This window comes from Pelodiscus sinensis, chromosome Z, assembly GCF_052426305.1.
Source record: "Pelodiscus sinensis isolate ZL-2025 chromosome Z, ASM5242630v1, whole genome shotgun sequence".
Lineage (NCBI taxonomy): Eukaryota > Metazoa > Chordata > Testudines > Trionychidae > Pelodiscus > Pelodiscus sinensis.
In genome coordinates, this window is record NC_143085.1 from 24,728,965 (window position 1) to 24,753,533 (window position 24,569).

Below are 24,569 nucleotides of genomic sequence, written 5' to 3' on the forward strand. Positions count from 1 at the left end.
CTGGGGGGAGGGGGAAGGGGAAGCACCACAGAGTCTGTGCTGCAGAAAACTGGCTTTCAAGCTGGCTCTCCCAGCACTGACTCCTGCTCCTCCGCTGCCTTTGATACCGCCCTCCCCTGCCCCCCGCTACTTGTGTATGTAAACAGTCAGCTAGATTAACCAATACGTTTAGAGAGGCAGTCCAAGCCCCACCTTCCCAGCTTAGGAGAACAGAGACTCTGGGTATGTCTATACTAGCCCCCTAATTTGAACTAGGAAGGTTAATGAGGGCGACCAAAATTGCAAATGAAGTGCAGGATTTAAATATCCCGTGCTTCATTAGCATATTTCCGGCCGGTCACCCTTTTGGAAAGTGACTAGCCCAGAATAAACCTCATTCCACGAGGCAATTAACAGCTAATTCGAGTTAAGGGGTTTACTTAGAACTCCCGTTTGACTGCTGCCTGTAGATGTGGGCAGTTATTCCAGGCTAGTCAGTTTCTAAAATGGCAACCGCACGAGAAAGTACTAATGAAGAGCGGGATATTGAAATCCTGCGCTTCATTTGCAATTTTGGTCGCCCTCATTAGCCCCCCTAGTTCGAACTAGGGGGCTAGTGTAGATGTACCCTCAGAGTCTGAGGCCCACTGACCCTGACTCCTCCCTGGAAGGAGGTGGGGCTTCAGCTTCCAATGTGGGTTCCAGCCACTCTAATGCTGGTCCTGGTGACACTCTTAAAATGGGGCATGACCCACTATGGGGTCCCAGCTTAGTTTGAGAACTGCTGATTGAACAGCATGATAAAAAGCTTGACTCACTTTATGAGTGGCTGTTCAGGGGCATGCAAAAGATAGTAAACAATTTAGAAAGTTAAAATGAATAGTCTGGAAATTCTTTACAATGTTAACAATCCCTAATGCTGAAAACATTTATACTCATGCCATGGAGTTCAATTTGACTACTCACTTGCCTGCTTCAGATTAAGCTCATGCATAAATATTTGTGAGATCACATTTATTAAATAGGAGTTATTGAAAGTACTTGAGTGTACAGAGTGTAATTTTCTTCCTCCATGATAGGCTTACTGTTGCTCAGGGCATAAAGAGTACAACTTCCTGTGTACTTGAACACATATTGCCACTTCAAAATGACAGAGAGCTGATGCTTTGTAGACAGTTTTGCAAGGTTTTTATTTTATTCTGTTTTGAAAACTCAACTGTCTGTGAAGTCATAAAAGGCCCTGACTCAGGCCAAGGCATGCATATATATATATATATATATATATATATATATATATATATATATATATATATATACACACACACACACACACACACACACACACACTCACTCACTCACGATATATTTTGTTTTCCCTTCTGATAGAAACTGTGTATTTATATTTTTGGTCAATTCATAAACAAGCAGTATTGGAATAAAAATAAATGCATTTTCATAAAGCAAACACAGCTCTGATGCTGTAGAGCAGGGCTACTCAACACGTGGCCCACGGGCCATATGAAACCTGTGGCCCATTTGTTTGTGTGCCATGGGTGGGAGTCAAAACAAAAAAGTAGTCAATATAATGGTCTTCTGTTGATACGCGTTTTAGTAGTGAAATTCCTGGGCTGTCATTGCTCATTAAAAGTGCTGTCATGTGGGTGAAAATCAAGTAAATATTGCATTTTATTAATATCAGCAGACCTGAATTAAATGGGGCCTACGTGTTGTGTAGTCTTGCTTTGATTTTTCTATTCATTCCCGTCAGTGTGAAAGAATCTATTTGCATGCATTTGTAACCACACTTCGGTTGTGGCCCTTGGCATGTGCTATGAGTATCACTGTGGCTCCCAAAGTTAAGTAGCCCTGCAGTAGAGCCTTGCAAGAAATACTGAAACTTGAGATAGTATTTTCTCTATTGTTTCCTTACAGAATGTGAATAAATTTCCAAAGAAAAATCTTCATTACTGACATTCTTCACTTTAAGCCAGATTTTGCCATCCTTATCAGATTTTTCCATCCTGAGTAACACATTAATCTATGAATGGTCCAACTGAATTTGGTGACACACGTGGTGGAATAAAGTGCTTCTAAACTGAGTGTAGTAGGCCGAATGTTAAGCGTACTGAAGTCAATGAAATAATTTTTAGATGTAGAATTGTTCTAGTCCAGCACCTTCGGGACCTGAGAATTTGCCAAAGTATGGAAGGTCAGTATTGTCTAGCAGCATTATCAACACTTCCACTGCTTACTGGGCTCTTAGAAGACTTGTAGGGGTAAATTAGAGCTAAATAACAGCACACAACATTGAGAGTTCGGTGGCTGTAAACAAGCTTTATGGGATTGTGGAAAAGTTGGCCACACTCATGATAAGTGGACATCCAACTAACTAAAATCATGCTGTACCATGGATGTGGCCTGACCAGACAGTGCCAGACCAGAGAGGTTCAACTTCATCTGGTGTACTGTGTTTAGATCAGTTAAGTAGTGCCTTACCCTCAAAAGCTAGTGAACTACAATTCTCAATGAAGTCTGTGGAAGCTGTATTTAAAGTACAACTTTGAGATGCTTTAACTGTGTAACCAAATCTGTCCTGGTAACACCTTTTTTGGTTTGAAATTGCCTTTATCAGTAGGTTTTATTCTTCTCCCTTATAAAATAATGAGGCACCTTTATTTGCAAATTATATACTATTCCTGTAGTGTAACAAAATATAAGGGTGGCCAGAAGTCTAAAATTACTTCTGTACACTCTCAATCATTGGCTTAATTTATCCATATTTATTTAATCAACATCCATTTTTTTAAATTTTTCCCTGCCGTGGACATCACTTTCCAAACAGCATGGGATTAACATAGAAAACTTTTTTAGGCTTTAAATGAATATGCACCAACCGATACACAAGACTAACTTTGGATCACATCCATTGTGGAATGGAAACATTAAAACAATAATCATGAGGGGCAAACAGTCTGCCTCTAGTGCCTGAGGTCAGTAGTTTTCCCTCTAGAGGTAGAACTGAACCCAATGACATTTCACTCTAATTGTAAACAGGATCAGCTATGTCAATCCTTTTGGAATGCAGCACGCATCACATGCTGGGGCTGTAAATGTCAGAATATGAGGCCTTGGGCCTGGAGGATGAATGGAAAATACCTTCTTAATTCAGCATTTGTTCCCTATGGGGAGCACACCCTCTCCCATAGTAATAATTCCAGGTAAGAAGCGCAAGAAAAAAAAAGAAAAACAAATAAAAGCCACAATGCTTTTGTGAATATTGATGAATATTTAACCTGCAATGTAGCATGCATGCAGACACCCAATATTCTAATCCAATGGTTTTCAAACTTTTTTTCTCATAACCTAGTTGAAGAAAATTGCTCATGCCCAAGGCCCAACATAATTTGACTAGCGTGTGGGCTCTGGATCAGCCTGAGGATAAGAGCTTTGGGGTGCAGGCGAGGGCTCCAGTTTGGAGTGGGGCAGGGAGGAGAGGAAAATCAGGGCTAGAGAAAGACAAGCTTACCTTGAGCAGCTCCCAGTACATAAGAAGTGCTAAGGCAGCTTCCTGCCTCTCCTGGCTCCGCAGACCATGCTCCATTCCAAAAGCAGCCAGCCTCAGTTCCCAGACAATGGGAGTATGGAGCTAGTGCTCACAGCAGAGGCAGTGTTCTGAGCTCTGTGCACTCTTCCACCCCTCCCCCCAACCAAGCAGCAGGACCTACCTTAGCACTTACACTGGTTACCTGATCACCCTGCAGTAACAAGACCCAGTGCCTGATGTTCCACAACCCCATTACTGGGTCATGGCCCACAGTTTGAAAACCACTGTTCTAATCAATCTCTAGGGCAGTTAACATTTCAACATGCTGTATCTGCATTAAACACTAGGGCTACATCTAGACTACAAGCCTCTTTCAAAAGAGCATCTAGACAGCAACCAGTATTTTCGAAAAAGAGAGCCGCTTTTTCAAAAGAGAGCACCCAGGCAGTCTGGATACTTTCTTTCGAAAAAGCACTGTTTGCTTTCAATAACACCTTTTTTTAGAAAGAGCACTTTCGAAAAAAAGGCATTCCTCCTCATAAAATGAGGTTTTCCGCAGTCAAAAAAACCGCTGCGTTCTTTCAATTTACTTTCAAAAGAACGCAGCAGCAGTCTAGATGCAGGGGAAGTTTTTTTTAAAAACGGCTACTTTTTTTGAAAAAAACCCTGTAGTCTAGGCACATCTTCAGTGTTGAAAATGCCACAATACTCCTCATTTTTTGCTGAAACAAACTAAGGTAGCTACCCCTCTGAAATCAAACTCTGGTATTTCTGTCACTTAGGAATTCAAAAGCTTAAATTCAGAAGATGAAAATATTGTTTGAGGAGACAAAATAGTTACATAAACAAACCAGTCTCACAAATTTAGCACTCTCAATGATCTTGGGACATAAAATCAACCTATATTAATCTCTCTCCCATTTGGGAATAACTTAAGCATTTTAATTTTTTAAACAAACCGGTGTTTGCTACAGCTCAACATATAAAAAGGCTTGAGTAAATAAAATAGTATGTGCAAACATGGATGTGATTAAAGCAAGCAGTATATTTCCTTGAGCACATAAAATCTATATATTCAAGCACAGTGCTGCAAAGGCTTATGTATGTGCTTAACTTAACACACTGAGAATTCCAATTCATAAAGTTAAAATGTATGAGGCTCTAGGCCTTTAAAACCTGATTAAATAATAAGTACAATAATTAAAATAACTGTCCTTACCTGGCAGTGTCAATGTAGAATTGTTTAATCTAAACTGGCAGCTAACACTACTAAACAGCCGAATATATTTCTAGCTAATACTGCTTACACATTATCCAGATTAGATGTTTTTATGGGGTCCTTTACACCACTGCTATGAATAGCGATTATTATAATTGAGACAAGACATTCCTAATACATTTAAAAGGCTAAAGTGAGGCTAATACCCAGCTGGCGCCCAGTTCCCCGCTACTCCACTGCCTCCCCATGGAGATGGTGCTGGGAAGAGAGCCAGCTTTTAAGATGGTTCTCCCAAGCAGTAGCTCCTGCTCCCCCACTTGCTGCCTCTCTGATAGAGGCAGCAAGAAGGGGAGGGGCGACTAATAGAGACACTAGTTTACTATCCAGTATGCATATGCTTATCAGATAGTTGACTAGTCGCTTACATCCCTATGGGAGATCAGAGAAAGTTGCATCAATCTAACTTAATGTATTAATTTAAACTGATATTTTTAAACTGGTAACAATCCTATGTGGACACTTTTATTTCAGTTTAGCCATTTTTTAATTTTGAAAAAGATTATCCAAACAGCTTTTATAATAAGTTTAAAAGATGACTCAAGTTGTATTAGTGCAGCTACTGCAGATAGACAAGTCCTGAACTGTTAGAAGGGCTGAAGATTTACATTTTTCCAAGGCTATAGATAATATTTGGAAGGCTAGCTTAAAGCTGTGTAATTTATAAGGCAGAAAAATAATGCTACATAGGAGAGAGAAGAGTAGAATACTCTGGCAATGGTTGGGTTGTTTTATCTGTTCCCAGTTGTATATCGTTTTTTATACAATTGAATGCTTTGTTAGAAAAAAAGTGGAAATTGAAAAGGATAATATAAATAGACACAGAAATCACAGTACACAAATTCAAAAAAACTGTGTTGAGTATGCAGATATAGAATAGGGGTAGCAAGATAAGTCTTGCATCCCATCCACCCAGCCACCGGCTCTGGGCCACATACTACACGCCCAGGACCTTTAAGCACCCGGCAACCCTGTGGCTTTCTGCTCTGGAAAGAGAAGGAGGCTGTGTGTGATCTCCCCGCCCACAACCCTATCCTCAGCTTCTGATATAGAACTTCTGTCACACACAGTTATAGCCATTTTATTGTAATATTTTACCATTCATCATTCTATTAAATCATACAAAACTTTAACTTTCTACTGCTTTGGATCTTTCTTTATGTCCCTTTTGTTCCACTCCAAGTACTGGAGGCTAGTAGACTTGTTACAAATCTATCTTCTAGAACAGGGGTCTCCAAACTTTTCAGCCCGAGGGCCGCATTAACTATCAAACAGCAGTTCGGGGGCCGACTACACACTTGAGGTCCAAATAAAAAACAATCAAAACATGGATGTTGTTAATTATTTATTTAATATTATTTTATTCAGTTATTATTTAATAACACATTCATACACTACACATGAACACCTGTATTTGTGTGAATGGTGAAATTGTTTCCTGGATGCCAAAATAGCAGACATTTCTGGCTTTAGATTTGTTGTCCCTAACATCAACAGTGACCTGAGATTATCATCGGACAAGTTTGTTCTCAAATTGTTCTTCACGTATTTCATTCTTGAAAATGTTTGTTCACACAGGTATGTTGTTCCAAAGATTGAAAGGTACCTTGATGCAAAAGTTTTGACATTAGGAAAGTCTTCCTTGGGCAAAAACTGGTAAAAACCCACCAGTCCTATTTTGAACTTGTCCCTAAGGAGGTCATTTGCTTGCAACTCAATGACTTCCAGCTGCAGTTCATCTGGGCAACTGGCCACATCTGCTTCAAATGGGTTTTGAAACAATCTCACTTCTTCTGCCTTTGAATCCAAAAAGGTCTCCACGGGCCGGATGAGAGGGCCTCGCGGGCCGCAGTTTGGAGACCCCTGTTCTAGAAGCCTGACAGCCATTTGGAGTCCCAACTACATAAGACTGAATAGGAAGTAAATTAAGAATCTGGAAGGAAAATTCTTGGAAAACAAACTCAATGGACTATTTTTGCGCGAAGAATGGAGCATGTTAGTAGACCATTACACTGTTAGGGCTTAAGTTTGCAAATACAAATTATAACAATGGTGAGTTATTGTCCAGATCTGAAAATACAAAAAGCAAGGGATGACTTCAGGACACAAGCAGACAAAGCCACTATGAGATAACGTTTTATTTTTATGTCCCTTCCCCCCGCCCCCAAAAATATATATATAAGAGCTCACAATTATGAAACGTCACTAGTTTCCAGCACAGGATCTGATCCAAGGGATAAATATAAGTGGACTACAGTAGAATACCTATCATTCGACCTAAACGGAACCGACACATGGTCGGATTAGTGAATAAGTCATATGATACGGACGGTACTGTAGAGAGCAACAGAACAGCTGATGCCACTCCTGCCGGGACGAAGCATCCCCGGCAGAGCAGCATCAGCTGTTCCGTTGCTCTCTAGGAGCAGCTGCTGCCGCTCCTGCTGGGATGCTTCCAGGCAGGAGCGGCAGCAGCTGTTCCAAGAGAGCAAGGGAACAGCTGATGCCGCTCCTGCGGGAGACGTCCCCGGCAGGAGCGGCATCAGCTGTTCCCTTGCTCTCTAGGAGAAGCTGCTGCTGCTCCTGCCTGGAAGCGTCCCAGCAGCAGCAGAAGCATCTCCTAGAGAGCAAGGGAACAGCTGATGCCACTCCTGCGGAGACGTCCCCGGCAGGAGCGGCATCAGCTGTTCTCTTGCTCTCTAGGAGAAGCTGCTGCCGCTCGTAGAGAGCGACCGGGCAGCAAGCGGGGCCGTTCTCCCAGCCTGCGCTGTATCCAACCCTGCAGCTCCTGGGACAAAGTCCCCAGGAGCTGCAGGGTCGGATAAAGTGGAGTGTCAGATTCCCAGATGTCGGTTAATCCGGACTCCGCTATACTTGGAAATAGTGATCATAATGTAGTAGAATTTAACATCCCTGTGGTGGGAAAAACAGTTCAGCAGTCCAACACTGTGGCATTTAATTTCAGAAAGGGGGACAACACAAAAATTAGGAGGTTAGTTAAACAGAAATTAAGAGATACAGTGACAGAAGTAAAATCCCTGCATATTAGAGACCCAACTTAAACATATAACCCAAATTTAAAAAAAACACAGTAAGAGAACCACCATGGCTTAACAACCAAGTAAAAAAAAAGCAGTGAAATACAAAAAGGCATTGTTAAAAAAAATGGAAGATAAATCCTAGTGAGGAAAATAAAAAGGAGCATAAACTCTGTCAAATTAAGTGTAAAAGTAAAATAAAAAAAACCTAAAAGGAGTTTGAAGAACAGCAAGCCAAAAAAAATTAAAAAGTAATAGCAAACTGTTGTTTAAGTATATTAGAAGCAAGAAGCCTGCTAAACAACCAGTAGGACCAGTGGACAATAGAGATGCCAAAGGAGCAATCAAAGACAATGTCACTGCGGAGAAACTGAATTAATTCTTTGCGTACATCTTCACAACTAAGGATGTTAGGGAGATTCCCAAATCTGAGCCATTCTTTTTAGGTGACAAATCTGAGGAATTGTCCAGATTGAGGTATCATTAGAGGAGGTTTTGGAACAAACTGATAAACTTAACAGTAACAAGTCACTGTGGCATGGCCAAGTGTTCTGAAAGAACTCAAATGAGAAACTGCAGGGCTGTGTCTACATTAGTGCGATCTTGCACCAATGCGGCTTCTTTTGCGCAAAAACATGCTGCCTGTCTACACTAGCAGGGAGTTCTTGCTCAAGAACACTGATGTTCTAATGTGTGAAATCAGTGTTTCTTGCGCAAGAACTATGATGCCCCCACTCAGGAATAAGCCCTCTTGAGCAACTGTTCTTGCACAAGAGGCCAGTGTAGGCAGGCAATGTTAATTTCTTGCACAACAAAGCCCGATGGCTAAAATGGCCATCGGAGCTTTCTTGTGCAAGAGAGTGTCTACACTGGCACGGATGCTCTTGTGCAAAAGCACATCTCTTGCGCAATGGCACATGCCAGTGTAGACACTCTAGTATTTGGGCAAGATCATGCCAATGTAGACGTAGCCCAGAACTATTAACTGTGGTTTGTAACCTATCCTTTAAATCAGCTTCCGTACCTAATGACTGGAAGATAGCTGATGGGACACTAATATTTAAAAAGGATTCTAGAGGTGATCCTGACAATTACAGATCCGTAAGTCTAACACCAGTACCAGGCAAATTAGTTGAAACAATAGTAAAGAATAAAATTGTCAGACACATGGATGAACGTAATTTGTTGGCGGCAAGTCAACATGGCTTCTATAAAAGGAAATCATCCTTTACTAACCTACTAGAGTTCTTTGAGAGGCTCAACAAACATGTGGACAAGGGGAATCCAGCAGATACTACAGTGTACTTAGATTTCCAAAGAGCCTTTGACAAGGTCCCTTACCAAAGGCTCTTAAATAAAGTAAGTTGTTATGGGACAAGAGGGAAGGTCCTCTCATGTACTGGTAACTAATTAAAAGACTGGAAAGAAGGGTAGGACTAAATCAGCCATGGCCAACCTGTGGCTCACAAGCCGCATGTGGCTCTCAACCCCTGGGTGTGGCTCACAACAACCCCTCCACCCCCGTGGCTCACAACAACCCCTCCACTCCCGTGGCTCATAAAGCTGCCCCCATGCACCTGAAAACGGCCCTCTTCTCCCAGCTCCCTGTGCTCACTGGTGCAAGAGAGCCATCCGGCATAGCCATTAAAGATGGAGTTTTAAAGATCGTGCCAGCCGGTGGAACCTGATGTGGCCAAAAAGCCTCGAAATGCATTTTCTTAAAGGGGCAATCCTTTTTTTCTTTGACAACTTTGCCCCGGCTCTTCGCACTGCATCCACTGATATCTTGGCTCTTTGCCAAGAATGGGTTGGCCACCCCAGGACTAAATGGTAAGTTTTCAGAATGAAGAGAGCTAAATTGTGGGGTCCCCAAGGGTCTGTCCTGAGACCAATCCTATTCAACTTATTTAAAAATGCTCTGGAAAAAGGGGTAAACAGTGAGGCGGCAAAATTTTCAGATGATACTAAATTGCTTAAGATAGTTAAGGCCAAAGTAGACTGCGAACAGCTTCAAAAAGATCTCACCAAACTCAGTGACTGGGCAACAAAAAGGCAAATGAAACGTAATGTTGGTAAATGTAAAGTAATGCACATTGGAAAAAATAATCCCAACTATACATACATTATGATGAGGACCAATCTAGGTATGACTACTCAAGAAAGAGATCTTAGAGTCATTGTGGATAGTTCTCTGAAAGCATAAGAATGTTAAATAGTGATTAATTTACTTGTCAAGTAGTTGATGGAATTTCTAGTCGATAGGCACTTCCCTCTGGGGCACTTGTATATTTCAAAGAAGGAATGCAGAACACCACGCGCAGCCTGGGGCCAGCAGGAAGTGCCGCTGATTCTGGGCGGCATGTGGGCGTGCCAGCTTTGAAATGTACAACAGTCCTCAGCGGGGGTTCTTGTGCATTTCAAAGTGAAAGCGCATTCATGGAACCCAGGGTCAGCGGGGGGAGGAAGGGAGAAGGGGTTGGGCTCCATGTTGCACTGCCTATTTCAAATACCACAGGGAACCTGGGGTCAGCTGGGGACTCCCCAGCTGATCTTGGGCTCCGCACGGCATTTCAGCAGAACCTGGGATCAGCTGGGGACTCTCCAGCCAACTGTGGGTTCCACGCGGCATTTCCCCAGAACTCAGGGTCTGCTGGGGACTCCCCAGTTGATCCTGGGTTCCATGGAAATGCTGAATGGAGCCCAGGATCAGCTGGGGAGTTCCCAGGGGACCCAAGGCTCCAAGTGGCTCTGCCGCTTTGAAACGCTGCCTCGGGTTTCACAGAGGTAGCCCCACACAACTGATTCTGGAATCAGGCTGTGCGGTGCTGCCCTTTGAAGTACCCCGTTACCTGTCCCCCTTTGCTGCCTCTATCTGATAGAGGCAGCAAGGGGGTGGGGAGATTGACTAGTCAACTGACTATCATATAAGCATTTGCTTACTGGATCGCTGACTAGTTGACTAGCCTTTAACATCCTTATGAGAACACCCACTCAATGTACAGTGGCTGTCAAAAAAAAGCAAATAGAATGTCAGGAATCACTAAAAAGGTTTAGAGAATAAGACAGAAAATATCTTATTGCCTCTATAAAAAACCATGGTACGCCCACATTTTGAATACTGTGTACAGATATGATCACCTCATGTCAAAAAAGATATATTGGCATTGGAAAGGGTTCAGAAAAGGGCAACAAAAATGATTAGGGGCTTGGAATGGTTCTCTGAAAGCCCATTGGAATGGGTCCCATATGAAGAGAGATTTAAAAGACTGACTTTTCAGCTTAGAAAAGAGAAAACTAAGGGGGAATACGGTAGAAGTCTACAAAATGAGTGATGCTGAGTAAGTCACTTAACCACTGGTATGGAAAAAAAGAATAAAGAAAAGTTATTTACTTGTTCCCGTAACATAAGTACTAGAAGTCACCAAACGAAATTATTAGATAGCAGGTTTAAAGCAAACAACAGTAAGTTTTTCTGCACACAATGCACGGTTGGCCTGTGGAAATCCTTGCCAAAGGAGGGTGTGTGAAGACCAGGACTTTAACAAAGATTCAAAAAAGAACCAGATGAATTCATGGAGGTCAGGTCCATCAATGCCTATTAGCCAGGATGAGTAGGAACAGTGTGTTTAGCCTCTGTCAGTGTGTTTAGCCTCTGTCTGTTAGGTGATGGGAGAGGTATTGCATGAAGAATCCCTGTTATGTTCACTGATTCTGGGGCATTTGGCATTGGTCACTGTCGGCAGACAAGATACAGATACCTTTGGTCTGACCCAGTATGGCCATTCTTATGTTCTTAATCATAATGCATTTTTCTCCTATATTTTATAGAAAAGTACTAGGTAAATGGTAACATCAACACTACTTCAATAATAATATGTACAGGCAGTCCTCGGGTTACATGGATCCGACTTACATCGGATCCCTACTTACAAACGGGGTGAGGCAACCCCGCACTAGCTGCTTTTCCCCCTAGCAGACCAGGGAGATGCGAAGCTAGCGCCCCACCCAGCAGACCAGGGAGACGCGGAGCGGCTTTTCTCAGCAGACACCTCAGCTTGAGAATAAAGGACTGAGGGAAGTGAGGTGTGGGAGAATAAAACTGAGCTCTGGAGAAATGTTTGGCTAGAGTTTCCCCTACAATATGTACCAGTTCCGACTTACATACAAATTCAACTTAAGAACCAACCTACAGTCCCTATCTTGTACGTAACCCGGGGACTGCCTGTATTTGTATAGCGCCATTAGTCTAAAGATTTCATAGTACTTTACATTAATTAAGGAATTTTCATACTGCTCAGAAAAGGTATATACTAGAATTTGTCTACATTGGGGAAAAGACCAGAATAGCTATTTTGCTTTAAATTACATCATGTGTCATCTGAGATAAGTTCTCTGTGTAGACAAGCCCTTATCAATCTGATTTTACAAGTGGGGATAAACAGAGGCATACAAAGTGGTTAAGCGACTTACTCAGCATCACTCAATGTAGAAGAGTTAGGAAAATAACCTACAAATTCTGACTCTTATTGCCCTGCATTGTCATTACTAGCTTTAAGGTACTGTGACATACAAGATACAGATAAAGATATTCCTTTTGTGGAGTGTTAACTTTATAAAAACACTATGTAGCACTCATCTCATTAGCCTGACATTGCCCAAGTCTCCGTGATTTAGAAGATGCCTTGTTTCTTTTGTGACTTATTTGGAGGTGACAGGGAGCCGCCCCTCCTTCGGGGCGGGCTGCCCGCCTCCTGGGCATAGTTCGGACTTCTCCGGTCTAGTTTCAAAGTACGCTGCCCCTGTATTAGGGGAACTATGGCCCCTGGCCCAGTCTGAAAGTACGCTGCTCCTCTATTAGGGGATCTACGGCCCGGCCCGCTGGCCTAGTCTGAAAGTACGCAGGCCCTGAGACCTAGTCCTTTAGGCAAACCCCTTCTCACTGGGGGTCAGGGAAGGAGGGGTAGAGGCGCCTGGGCCCTTCCTTTCCACTGGGCCCTATCAGTGGCGGGCAGCTCCCACCACTGGCTCGGCGGGGGTTCCTTCCTGAACGCGCAGAGCCCTCCGGGGCCTTTCCGGCTCCCTGCCCTGGTCACTTCCTATCCCCTTCCCCTGGTCAGCAGCATCCCACCTGTTGGCATTAGCCCGATGCCTGCAGCACCTTCTGACTCAGCATCTGGGGTCACAGTGGCAGGTCCGGTGCCTGGGTCCCGGGTGGCTGGCTGGCAGCTCCGACACTGGGGCTGAGCCTGGCTTGGGCCTGCCGACCCCCTCTCTGGCTGACGGGTCGGCGGCTCTGCAAGTTGGGTCCGGTGGCTGTCCGCCCAACTGAATAGGACTGCAGTCCTTTACACCTGGGGCCTCCTGGGAGCATGCCGAGTAGGGCTGCGTGGGCATGGCCCTCTCTGCCCCCTGAGCCAGGTGATTTCCTGGGGCTGGATGTGGGGCGGAGCCACCCCGTCACAGGCGGATGTTTACAGACCCAATCTCTATCAATGAAGGAATTCCTCAGGACTTGAGAAAAGCCTTGATTGGAAAATATATTTGTGAGGGGGTAAGATATCACAGACGTCCCGTACGGATTGCTCCCCAGTGTGCTGATTATGCCACTGACACCTACCTTCTTGCTTTATCAGGCTCTGCACCACCCTGTCATGTTCAGCCAGCTCCTCTATTCTCCATCAGACAAGGTACAGAGTTGCAATTACCATCCTCCTAATAAGCAATGCAGATACTGAACCAATTCAGCTCTGTCACAATGCAGTTCTAGAGTACAGCCCCCAGGTAATTAACCCCCAAAAGGGATCAAAACCCCTGTAAAAAATAAATCTGGATTTCTCTGTGTAAAACTTTACACAAGGAAAACTCATGAGGATGTTTGCCTCTTATCAATGAAAGAAAGATATGTACACTGGAGATTTCCTGCAGATAACTTTTACACTGAGTTTGATAGTAAACAAAGGTAGTTTTATTATGGATGTAAAACGTCATGTAGAACTGTAACTGCTAGAAATCCCAGTAGTTACATGTGCTGCAGACTCTGTAGTATAAAGTTTATAATGCAGAACCCACAGTGAAACCTCCCAGGGGATAGGACTGGCAAGGCATACTGGGCCTGCTCCCAGGTAGGCTTCACTACAGGCTCTGCAGCCAGCTTTCAGGGAGTGGGGCCAGCAGCCCCTTTCAGCCCAGCTCCCAGGGAGCCAGCATATAACCTGAGGTGGGAAAGCCAGGGGGCCCAACACTGCCAGGGGCTGCTGTGCCTGGCTGGAGCAGCCGTTGCCTGCAGTGAGCCCCACAGGACTATAGAAATCCCCTGGCCAGTGTGGGCAGGGAGCCACACTAATCCCTACAGGTTAACCGAAATCAGTAAGCCACACCCATTAACCAGTTAACCTTTTATTTCCCTAGTTTTTATTAAGTACAAACAGTAGGATTTATACTCCGGTCATCTGAAGAAGTGGATTTTTCCCACAAAAGCTCATGATACCATCTACATGTTTTGTTAATCTTTAAGGTGCTACCAGACTATTTATTGTTTTTTAAGTTTTTCCTGTTACAGATTAACTCAGCTACCCCTCTGAAATAGGAGTTAAGTGGTAGCAAGTGAAAATAGATAGATCAAAGTTTTAGCAAGTTAAAATGAAAAGAAAATGCATAGCTAATGCTAGTTAACAAAAAACTTGCATTCCCCCTTCCATGGAAAAATACTTGGGTCAAAATGGAATCCCAGTACCAGGTAGTATGGTCATATGTCTTTACAAATCGTTAAGTTGATCACCAAGTCATTAAGGCTTGGGATGAGAAGGAGGCACCAGTAATGGCTCTCATGAGCACATTTAAAACTATAATCTATCTCACATTTCATATTTCTAACTTCTCTTTCAAGAATGATATGTGTACCAAAATATGATAGTTGAAACAAAATACAGGACTATGTAGCACTTTAAAGACTAACAAGATGGTTTATCAGATGATGAGCTTTCATGGGCCAGACCCACTTCCTCAGATCAAATAGTGGAAGAAAATAGTCACATATCTATGGTTGTGACTATTTTCTTCCACTATTTGATCTGAGGAAGTGGGTCTGGCCCACGAAAGCTCATCATCTGATAAACCATCTTGTTAGTCTTTAAAGTGCTACATAGTCCTGTATTTTGTTTCAGCTACACAAGACTAACACGGCTACATTTCTATCAAAATATGATAGCGAAATCCAAAACACTGTAACTTTAAAATTTATAGGTTACATGAGGTATTTTGTCCAAAGCATCTCCAAATTAAGCATTTTTATATTCATAAGTCAATTTTCACAAAGGATGGGTGGGACTACCACAATATTATGCTGCACCCATTCTTCTCATAGTTGTTCCTGTGGAAATGGACTGAGAGTGGGAGGAACAGTGTTCCCTCCATTTTTTTCCCCCATCCCTGGGAAGAATACACTTTGTTACAGGCACCAAGGCAAGTGCAGATGTGCACAACCATTAGAAACATATGCTGCCAGCTATAGGTACTCTGCTAATCAGCTGACCAGCATTGGCCTCTCTCTTAGGTGGCCACCCAAGTGCTCAATGTACAGAAGACACTGGTGTGGGGGACAGGAGGAATAATTACACACAAAGGAACCCCCCCCCCCCACACACACACACACACACTCACCCATCTTTTGTGGAGCAGGAGAGAGATAGACAGGCAGAGTGCCCTCTTGCCCATGTGGATAGAAGGGAGACCAGGCACAAGGGAGATGAGTGCTTTCCCTTGCCCGAGAGCATATGAGGGAAGGCAGTGACAATACAGGGGAGACCCCCTTCCCCTTGTCCTCACAGCTGAGGAGACAGGCATAGGGAGACCCCCCCCTCTCTTTTGCAAGGGGGAGAGGCAAACATGGGAAGATCCTCCTTGAGAAGGGGGGAGGCAAACCCCAAGGAACCGCCTGTGAACATGGGGAAGAGAAGAAGGGCGGGTCCAGGTGAGACACCCTCGTGCTCCAGTCACCGGCGAGGAGAGGAGCGAGGCAGGCAGGTCCAGGGGCCCCCACCTCACTCTGGTGCAGGGAGCAGAGAGAGGCACGGCCGGGCGGGGGGTACTTACTGTATCCTGCCCGCGGTGGTGGCGTTCCCCGTCTGGGCTCGGAGACAGGCCAGCAGGAGCAGCCTCATAGCGGCGCGGCCCCACCTGCGGCTACGGGCGGCTACCCAGCAGGACCAGCAGCATCGCTCCGCAGCCAGCGCTCCCCGGCCGCCTACGGTCCGGCCCCACAACGGCACCCCGGCCACAGGCGCCCGGCGCTAGCGTTCCGCCTCCCCTCCCCCGACTGCGGGAGGGACAGAGCGACAGGGCGGGGCAGACACGTCCTCCGGCTCCTTACAGGGCGGAGGGGGAGGCGGCCAGACCGTTCTAGTGACAGGCAGTCCTGAGCTTTAGGGGGAGGGGCCACAGAAAGACAGACACACCCCTAACTTCCTACCACCAGGAAGGACACCAGTGACAAATGTACGCAGAAGATCCAGCCCTAAATTTGGGGCCACATCCTGAGAAACCCTGAAGGGGAGATAGGCATTGGCTTTTCCTTAGGCTTCCCAACACTGGGCTAGCCTCTCCAGCCAGTAAAGGTTAAGAAAGAGACTCCCTGTTCCAGTCTTCAATCTCACAAAGACAGGCTTTCTCTGCACTATGTTTACATTAGTGACTTGAATTACTCCTGGCTCTTCTCTGAATCCTCTCCAGTTTCTCCACATCTTTCTTGAAATGTGCCCAGAACTAGACAAAATGCTCCAATTGATGCCTAATTAGCACAGAGTAGAGCAAAGAATTACTTCTCAAGTCTTGCCCATAACACTTCTGCTAATTTCATATTTGCTTTTTTTCTAAGTGTCACACTGTTGATTCATATTTAGCTTGTGATCCACTATGACCCCTAGATATTTCTGCAGTATTCCTTCCTAGGCAACCACTTCCCATTCTGAAACAAAAAACAGGACTATGTAGCACTTTAAAGACTAACAAGATGGTTTATTAGGTGATGAGCTTTCGTGGGCCAGACCCACTTCCTCAGATCAAATAGTGGAAGAAAATTGTCACCACCATATATATCAAAGGATACAAAAAAAAAACGAACACATATGAAAAGGACAAATCCAATTTCAGAACAGAACGGGGATGGGAGGGTGGGAGGTAAATGTCGGTGAGCTAAAGATATTAGATGTGATAATTGGGGAAGCTATCTTTGTAATAGGTAAGATAATTAAAGTCTATTCAAACTTAGGCGTAAAGTGTCAAATTTAAGAATGAATGATAGTTCAGAGGATTCTCTTTCAAGTGTAGTCTTAAAAGGCCTTTGAAGCAGGATGCAGGTAATCAAGTCGTTGAGACGATGTCCTTTCTGGTTGAAATGGCAAGAAACTGTTTTTTCTTTGTGATCCTGTCTAATATCTGTTTTGTGGGCATTGGTCCTTTGGCGAAGTGTCTGAGACGTTTGTCCAATGTACATAGCAGATGGACACTTTCGGCACATGATAGCATAAATTATATTTCTGGATGCGCAGGAATATGTGTTCTTGATCTTATAACTCACTTGGTTAGGTCCAATTATGGTATCAGCAGAGTGAATATGTGGTTCAGCTTTGTGAATATGTGGTTCACCCTCAGAACTGTCATTCATGCTTAAATTTGACACTTTACGCCTAAGTTTGAATTTGTCCTTTTCATATGTGTTCATTTTTTTAATTGTATCCTTTGGTATATATGGTTGTGACAATTTTCTTCCACTATTTGATCTGAGGAAGTGGGTCTGGCCCACGAAAGCTCATCACCTAATAAACCATCTTGTTAGTCTTTAAAGTGCTACATAGTCCTGTTTTTTGTTTCAGCTACACCAGACTAACACGGCTACATTTCTATCTCCCTTCCCATTCTGTATGTGTGAAATTGATTGTTCCTTCCTAAGTGGAGTACTTTGCATTTAACCTTATTACACTTCATCCTATTTACCTCAGACCATTTCTTCAGTGTGTACAGATCACTTTGAATTATAACCCTATCCTCCAAATTACATGCAACCTTTCCCAGCTTGGTATCATCTGCAAACTTAGTAAGTGTACTCTCTTTGTCAATATCTACATAGTCGATGAAGATATTGACTAGATCAATACTTAAACAGAATTAGTGAGTTTAAAAGACAAATCAGCACTCCTCCCCCTCCCCCAAAGTGTGGGCTTCAAATTGTTGCATTGAAACAAGATACTTTAAAAACAACCACAAAATTAATACAAAACTGGAGGCTCCCTCCAAACAATTGAAATGTAGCAAATCTGCACATATTAACAAAGAAATGGTCCATTAGGACTATTTCATTAAAGTGAGGGGAGATTTATACATATTTTCCTTTTTATTAATTTTCTTTTCCATTGTTCTGTTTTGCACATGAAAAGAAACCAATCATTTGTCAAACAACAATCCACATAAATACTTATTTTACTATAACCTGGAATAATATTTCTGTTGTATGTGTTTTCATTTTTATATAATGATTTCATGGGTCTATGTTATCATTCAGTATGAAAACCAAATAAAAAAATCAGTAGATCCAAACTTTCCCAACAATAGAAGCATTCAGTGTATTTCCCGCAAAATACATTTCTGAATCTTTGGGAGGGAATACTAGGACAAACACTTGGGGTATGTCTAGACTACATGACTCTGTCAGCAGAGCCATGTAGATTAGTTTACTAGACATACCCAAATGAAGTGGTGATTTAAAAAATCACCGCTTCATTTAAATTAAAATGGCTGCTGCGCTGACCTGACAAACAGCTGATCGGCTCAGCACGGCAGCCATTTTAATTTAAATGAAGCAGCAATTATTTAAATTGCTGCTTCATTTGGGTATGTCTAGTAAACTAATCTATATGGCTCTGGTGACAGAGCCATGTAGTCTAGACATACCCTTAGGACTTGTCTTCACTACCACATTATATCACTGTTGCTATAATGTACCTGGTGAAGATGTACTACACTGACAGAAGAATGTTCTCCTATCGATATAATTATTCCATTGAAACAAGAGTAAAAAGGGAAGAGCATAGTACAGTGTAGGAACCACTGTAAGACAATGTAATTTACGTTGCTCAGAAGAGAAGGTTTTTTATACTCCTGAGCGATGTAAGTTATATTAGCTTACGCGATAGTGTAAACAAGTCCTTAGAAATCCTAGTAAAAAATATTTTAATTCTCAAGAACTAAGCACCATTTGGAGAAGTTTGGTTTAATTTAAATGTGAATTTTCAACAAATTTGTCATACTTGAAGGAAAAATAAATCCCTTATTTCTTACAAGGTAGAAATCCTCACATAGGGGAAACAGAGTCCTAATGAGAGATGTAATCTTGAACTCTTTCAAAATGTAGTGCTCCTGAATAGTTTGTAAAATATTCTTCATTTTCAAGAATTAAGTTTTCCAAAGTGATGAAGATCAATTAGTGTAGTATATTCAGGGAAGTTGTAAGCATTTTGTATAGCTCTGCCTGTGCTTTGCTCACAAGTCTTTATTTTCTTTGGGACAACCTTGACATTCTGAGGACTGTAGAATAACTTTGCAAAATGCTGAAAACCCTGAGCTCCCTTTTATGTCAAATAATCAAACTGCAACCATTCATCCATTATAGAAAGCCTGGGATGAAATCTTGGCTCCACTGACACCAAAGAAGCTTTGCCATTGACTTCAGCAGGGCCAGGATCTTAGCAGTTTTTTTTTAAACTTCCACAGTTGCATTGCACTTTACAAGATTTGACTCTTTAGGCCCATATTACTCACAGATGCATATGATCTGAGGAGGAGGTGCAGAGTCAGAAGACATCTGTGTTTCAAAATTAAATCAGCACTTCTCACCACAGCTGCAAGGATGAGGGCAGGAGGAAGAAGGGTGTGTTATGTGTGTATTCTTCCAATTATGCTATGTCTGGTAGTTTAGCTTTCACTGTACTGTGGTTGAGTAGATTTGCAGACCTTGTTTATATTCAAAGATTTTGGATTACCCATCAGGCCCAGTTTAAAGAATTTTAGGGCACTGTCCACTGAGGATATTGTGCCCTCCTCCACCACACACCTTCCTTAAACTAGACAGAGCATGTGACAGACAAGAAAGCTGCTGCACCAGACAAAATTTAAGTGTGCTGCCCCTCTTCTAACATCTCAAATAGAAGTTCTCTACCAAAGGGACTCATAAGCTTTTTGGTAGTATAGTTGAATTGGACAGCCAAGCACCAGTTTGCAATGTCATTCACTCAGGTTTGGCCAAAGGCAGAGTGCCCCAAGGTTCGGTTCTAGGACTGGTTTTGTTCAATATCTTTATTAATGACCTGGATGAGGCGATGGATTGCACCCTCAGCAAGTTTGCAGATGACACTAAGCTAGGGGAGAGGTAAATACGCTTGAGGGCAGAGATAGGGGCCAGAGTGACTTAGACAAATTGGAGGATTGGGCCACAAGAAATCTGATGAGTTTCAACAAGGACAAGTGCAGAGTACTGCACTTGGGACGGAAGAATCCCAAGCATAGTTACAAACTGGGGACCAACCAGTTAAGTAGAAGTTCTGCAGAAAAGGACCTGGGGGCTACAGGGAATGAGAAGCTGGATAAGAGTCAGCAGTGTGCCCTTGTAGCCAAGAAAGATAATGGCATATTAGGTTGCATTAAGAGGAGCATTGCCAGCAGATCCAGAGATGTCATTATTCCCCTTTATTCGGCTTTGGTGAGGCCACATCTGGAGTATTGTGTCCAGCTCTGGGCCTTCCACTACAAAAAGGATGTGGCCGCATTGGAGAGGGTCCAGTGGAGGGCAATCAAAATGATTAGGGGGCTGGAGCATATGACTTATGTGGAGAGACTGAGGGAGTTGGGTCTGTTTAGTCTCCAGAAGCAAATAGTGAGGGGGGATTTGATAGCAGCCTTCAACTTCCTTAAGGGAGGTTCCAAAGAGGATGGAGAGAGCCTGTTCTCAGTAGTGACAGATGGCAGAACAAGGAGCAATGGTCTCAAGTTGTGGTGAAAGAGGTCCAGGTTGGATATTAGGAAAAACTATTTCACTAGGAGGGTAGTGAAGCACTGGAATGGGTTACCTTGGGTTGCTCCATCCCTAGAGGTGTTTAAGTCTCGGCTTGATAAAGCCCTGGCTGGGTTGATTTAGTTGGGATTGGTCCTGCCTAGAGCAGGGGGCTGGACTTGATGACCTTTTGAGGTCTCTTCCAGCTCTATGGTTCTATGATTCTATGACTGATGTTGCACCTAGTGCTTGGAGTTGTAGCAGATTCGATTTATTTCTTCTGGTGCTTGAGACCTTTTCTAAGCTGAGGGCCTTTTTTAGTGCACTGAATGCACATTGGTTAATCAGGACCTGTTCCCCATGACAAAAACATTTTTAAAAGAAGGGAGATGGGAAAATATTTCTGATAGAGAGATGCTAGCTTCAAACTAACAGACTAAAGAAAATTATCAGAATAAAGATGAGTGAGGAAAGAAGAAAAAAGTAGCAGAGGAGAGAAATAGGAAAGAATATAGTGTTTACAAAAGGCTTAGACTCTACCTTGAAGACATAACACTCTAAATGTGTGCCATGATTACTTACTGCTGTGTCTTTAAAATATCTATATTGACATAAGTGTATAAATGTGGCATTCAGACAAAAGGTTTTTCTTTCCCTTTGGAGAGTCCTAATTCAAAAGTAAGTAAGCCATGAAGGAAAAACAATTCTCCATCTGTTTACCTTGCTTTCAAAAACTCACGCCTATGTCCTTCATAAAATGCTTCCATGGAAAATCCTTATTTTTATGCAACACTAAGTGGTGCAAGAGCTCATAGGGCAGTAAATTCATCATGAGTATATCCTCATGCAGGAATTTTAAATGTACTATAGCTAAATGTTCTTGTTTGGAGGAAAATAAAAAATGTCTTGTTGAAGCCACTATTTTTAATCAATATTAAATTCAATAGATGCTTTTGAATTTCATTGGGACTGTCATAACCTACTTAGTTCTGAATCCTAAAGACACACATAACACTTTGTAATGTACATCAATAATATTAAATATGATTATTTCAGTGTTGCTAGATGTTTTTAACAGTTGGTGAATAGGCCTATATACAATGTCAGCATACTGCTATTAAGATAAATTGTGCAGGAACTGGAATATGATATCTGTATACGTTAAAATGTGGACTAACACAAAGTAATGTTATCTACTTGGTAATCTCTGGGCAAAGCTAGTGGAAACCTTAGACAATGTAATCACACTGGTTCCATATAGGGGAATAGCATATAGAATTAGGTAAGTCTTATAAACCTAAAATGTTGGTCTGTTCCTGCCAAAATATTAGTGATCTTACAACAATAACAACAAGGAGTCCCTTGCTCCTTAAAGACCAACATATTTATAGGGACATAAGCTTTCATGGCCAAAAACCCACTTGCATCTAACAAAATGGGTTTTTGTCCAGGAAATCTTATATCCAAATAAATCTGTTGGTCTTTTAGAGTATGTCTAGACAGCGGGTGCTATTTTGGGGCACATGTCCAGCATCCCAAAATAGTGTTTTCTGTGTCTTCAGAGTACGCCTGTTATTTCAAATGCAATCAAAATAACGGGCTTGCCGTTCTGAAGTCTTGGTAAATCTTGTTCCACAAGGATTAAGGGATTTGTTGAAATAGTGATAGACAGTGCCAACTTGTGTAGACAGTGCCAAATTTCACAATAGACTATCTTGAAATAAGCTCGAAATAAGATATACAATTTTCATACCTCAAATTGCATAGCTTATTTTGAACTAGCACCACCGTGTAGATGCACCTTAAGATGCTACAGGACTCTTAGTTGTTTTTGTGGAAGCAGACTAACAATGCTACCCCATGATACTTACAACAATAATTTATAACAGAGATCTTTCCTTCACAGCTGGCTGGTAGAGCTCTGCTGCACTTTGTCTTTAGGTTTAAACTTTAAAGTGAGCAAATATATTTAATGAGTCACTTCCATGAGGTCAGTATGTTATTTACAAAGGCCCTTCTTTAAAGATAAGTGCATTTTTACTGGCACCAGCTGTATAATTATCAACACATAGCTACAGGCTGTCCTTTACTGACAATTATAAAATTTATGACCAGATAGCTGGGTGTGGTGGCATATTGTCTAACAGTCTGTTTTTTTATTGAGAACAGGAAGAGTACAGTATTTTTTCCACTTTGTTCACAGCATACATTTTATCTTAGGGCTTGATATTATAATACATACTTCTGAGTATTGTGTTTACTTCTGTTACTAGTTCCACTGAAGTATTAAATGTCCTTTTATTGCTGAGTTGCATTTTAAAATTAGTCTCATTAATGTCAACTACTAATTAGCATAAATGAAGGTGGCAAAATGGGAAGTTTAAGACCTTGATTCAGGTAACACTGACAGCATGGTTAACTTTATTACCATGAATGGGTCCCACTGATGTCAATGCCTTAATTGCTTAAGGTAAGCTGGAGACATACAGTAAAACTCAAATACAGTGGGAAGAAAAGAAAAAATAGGCAAGTCTAAACTAAGCTTTTTAATCATTTATCTTTCACATATTATACACTACCACCATATGTTAAATATAAATACTAATAATTTTGAAGGTGTGTCAAATGATCAGTCTATAATACCAATGTGATGAAAAAGTGACAGATTACACTCAGAATTCCATTTTTTCAAGATAATTGTTGTCTATCATTCCTATTTTCTTAGTTTTATTTTTCTATGAACTGCAGTGAAAGAAAAATAATGTTTTCATAGTAATATCTTATTATTTACAAGCAAACTTAATTCCAATTCAGTGTTGAAATCCAAAGTGAAGATTAACAGATGCATCTATTTCACGATATGCAGGCAGGAACTGTTTCAGTCTGTGACCATTTAAAGAAGTGAGAATAAAAAAAAGATGAGTGAGGTTATTCAAAGTAAGAAGAACATTCTTTAAAATGTAGTCCAGAATTTAGCTGTAAATCTATGTACGCCATGAGGATGAATTCAGTATAAGACCCTAAAAGGAACAGAAAATGTGTGGTTTTAATGGAAATGCATAGTGAGAGGCAACAGGGTGTGTCATTGTTTATGGTGAAAATTTATTTCCAAAGAATTCAAAAGATATGTACTTGAGAAAAAGTATGCATAAAATCCTGTTTCCCTGTTATATCTTCTACTTCAATGGTATGGTCCCATTGTTTGTTTTCCTCTCTTGCTATGCTGAGTGTCAAATCACCACATAATGTTCTGATTCAGTCGTTTCACCGTCTGTAAAGTGTTGCAGGCACCTGTTGGACCATATAAATAAAATAAAACTTGATTGCACAATGAATAAGAATAGTCTGCACCTAGAATAATAGGTCAAAAAGACAATTATAAGTCAGCAGTTCATGGCCCTGTAAAGTGAATGCAGGCCCACGAGCATCAGGGCCACCTCTGGCCCCTAGCTGGGTGAGTATAAGTAACCAGCACGTGGCCCCATCCTTGTGGCATCTGCCCCCAGCATAGACAAGCAACCCACCACTCACTGGCTCGCTGCAGTAACCCGCCAGGCGCTCAGCCACGCCCTACCCACCACGTCACCGCCACGGGGGCGGGACCGGGACTAGGGGCAGCCCCTGCTCCCCACATGCATGCCGAGCCCAGAAGCGCCCTCGCAGCGTGACCACGGAAGCAGCCAATCAGCGCGC

General features: G+C 42.4%; 1 protein-coding gene across 6 annotated transcripts in view; it reads right to left on the reverse strand.

The window, feature by feature from the left end:
- Positions 1 to 16,208, reverse strand: part of GLT1D1 (glycosyltransferase 1 domain containing 1) — a 150,966-nt gene extending 134,758 nt beyond the window's left edge. The window contains exon 1 of one of the 6 annotated variants that reach the window (XR_012895997.2): positions 15,929 to 16,208. Coding sequence is in view for 5 of the 6 variants with exons in the window: in XM_075898463.2 (XP_075754578.2) it covers positions 15,929 to 15,996 (68 nt within the window). In the remaining variant the exon portion in view is untranslated. The remainder of the gene's footprint in view (positions 1 to 15,928) is intronic. The other 5 variants (XM_075898463.2, XM_075898460.2, XM_075898461.2 and 2 more) reach the window with 5 other exon arrangements.
- Positions 16,209 to 24,569: the final 8,361 nt, after the last annotated feature.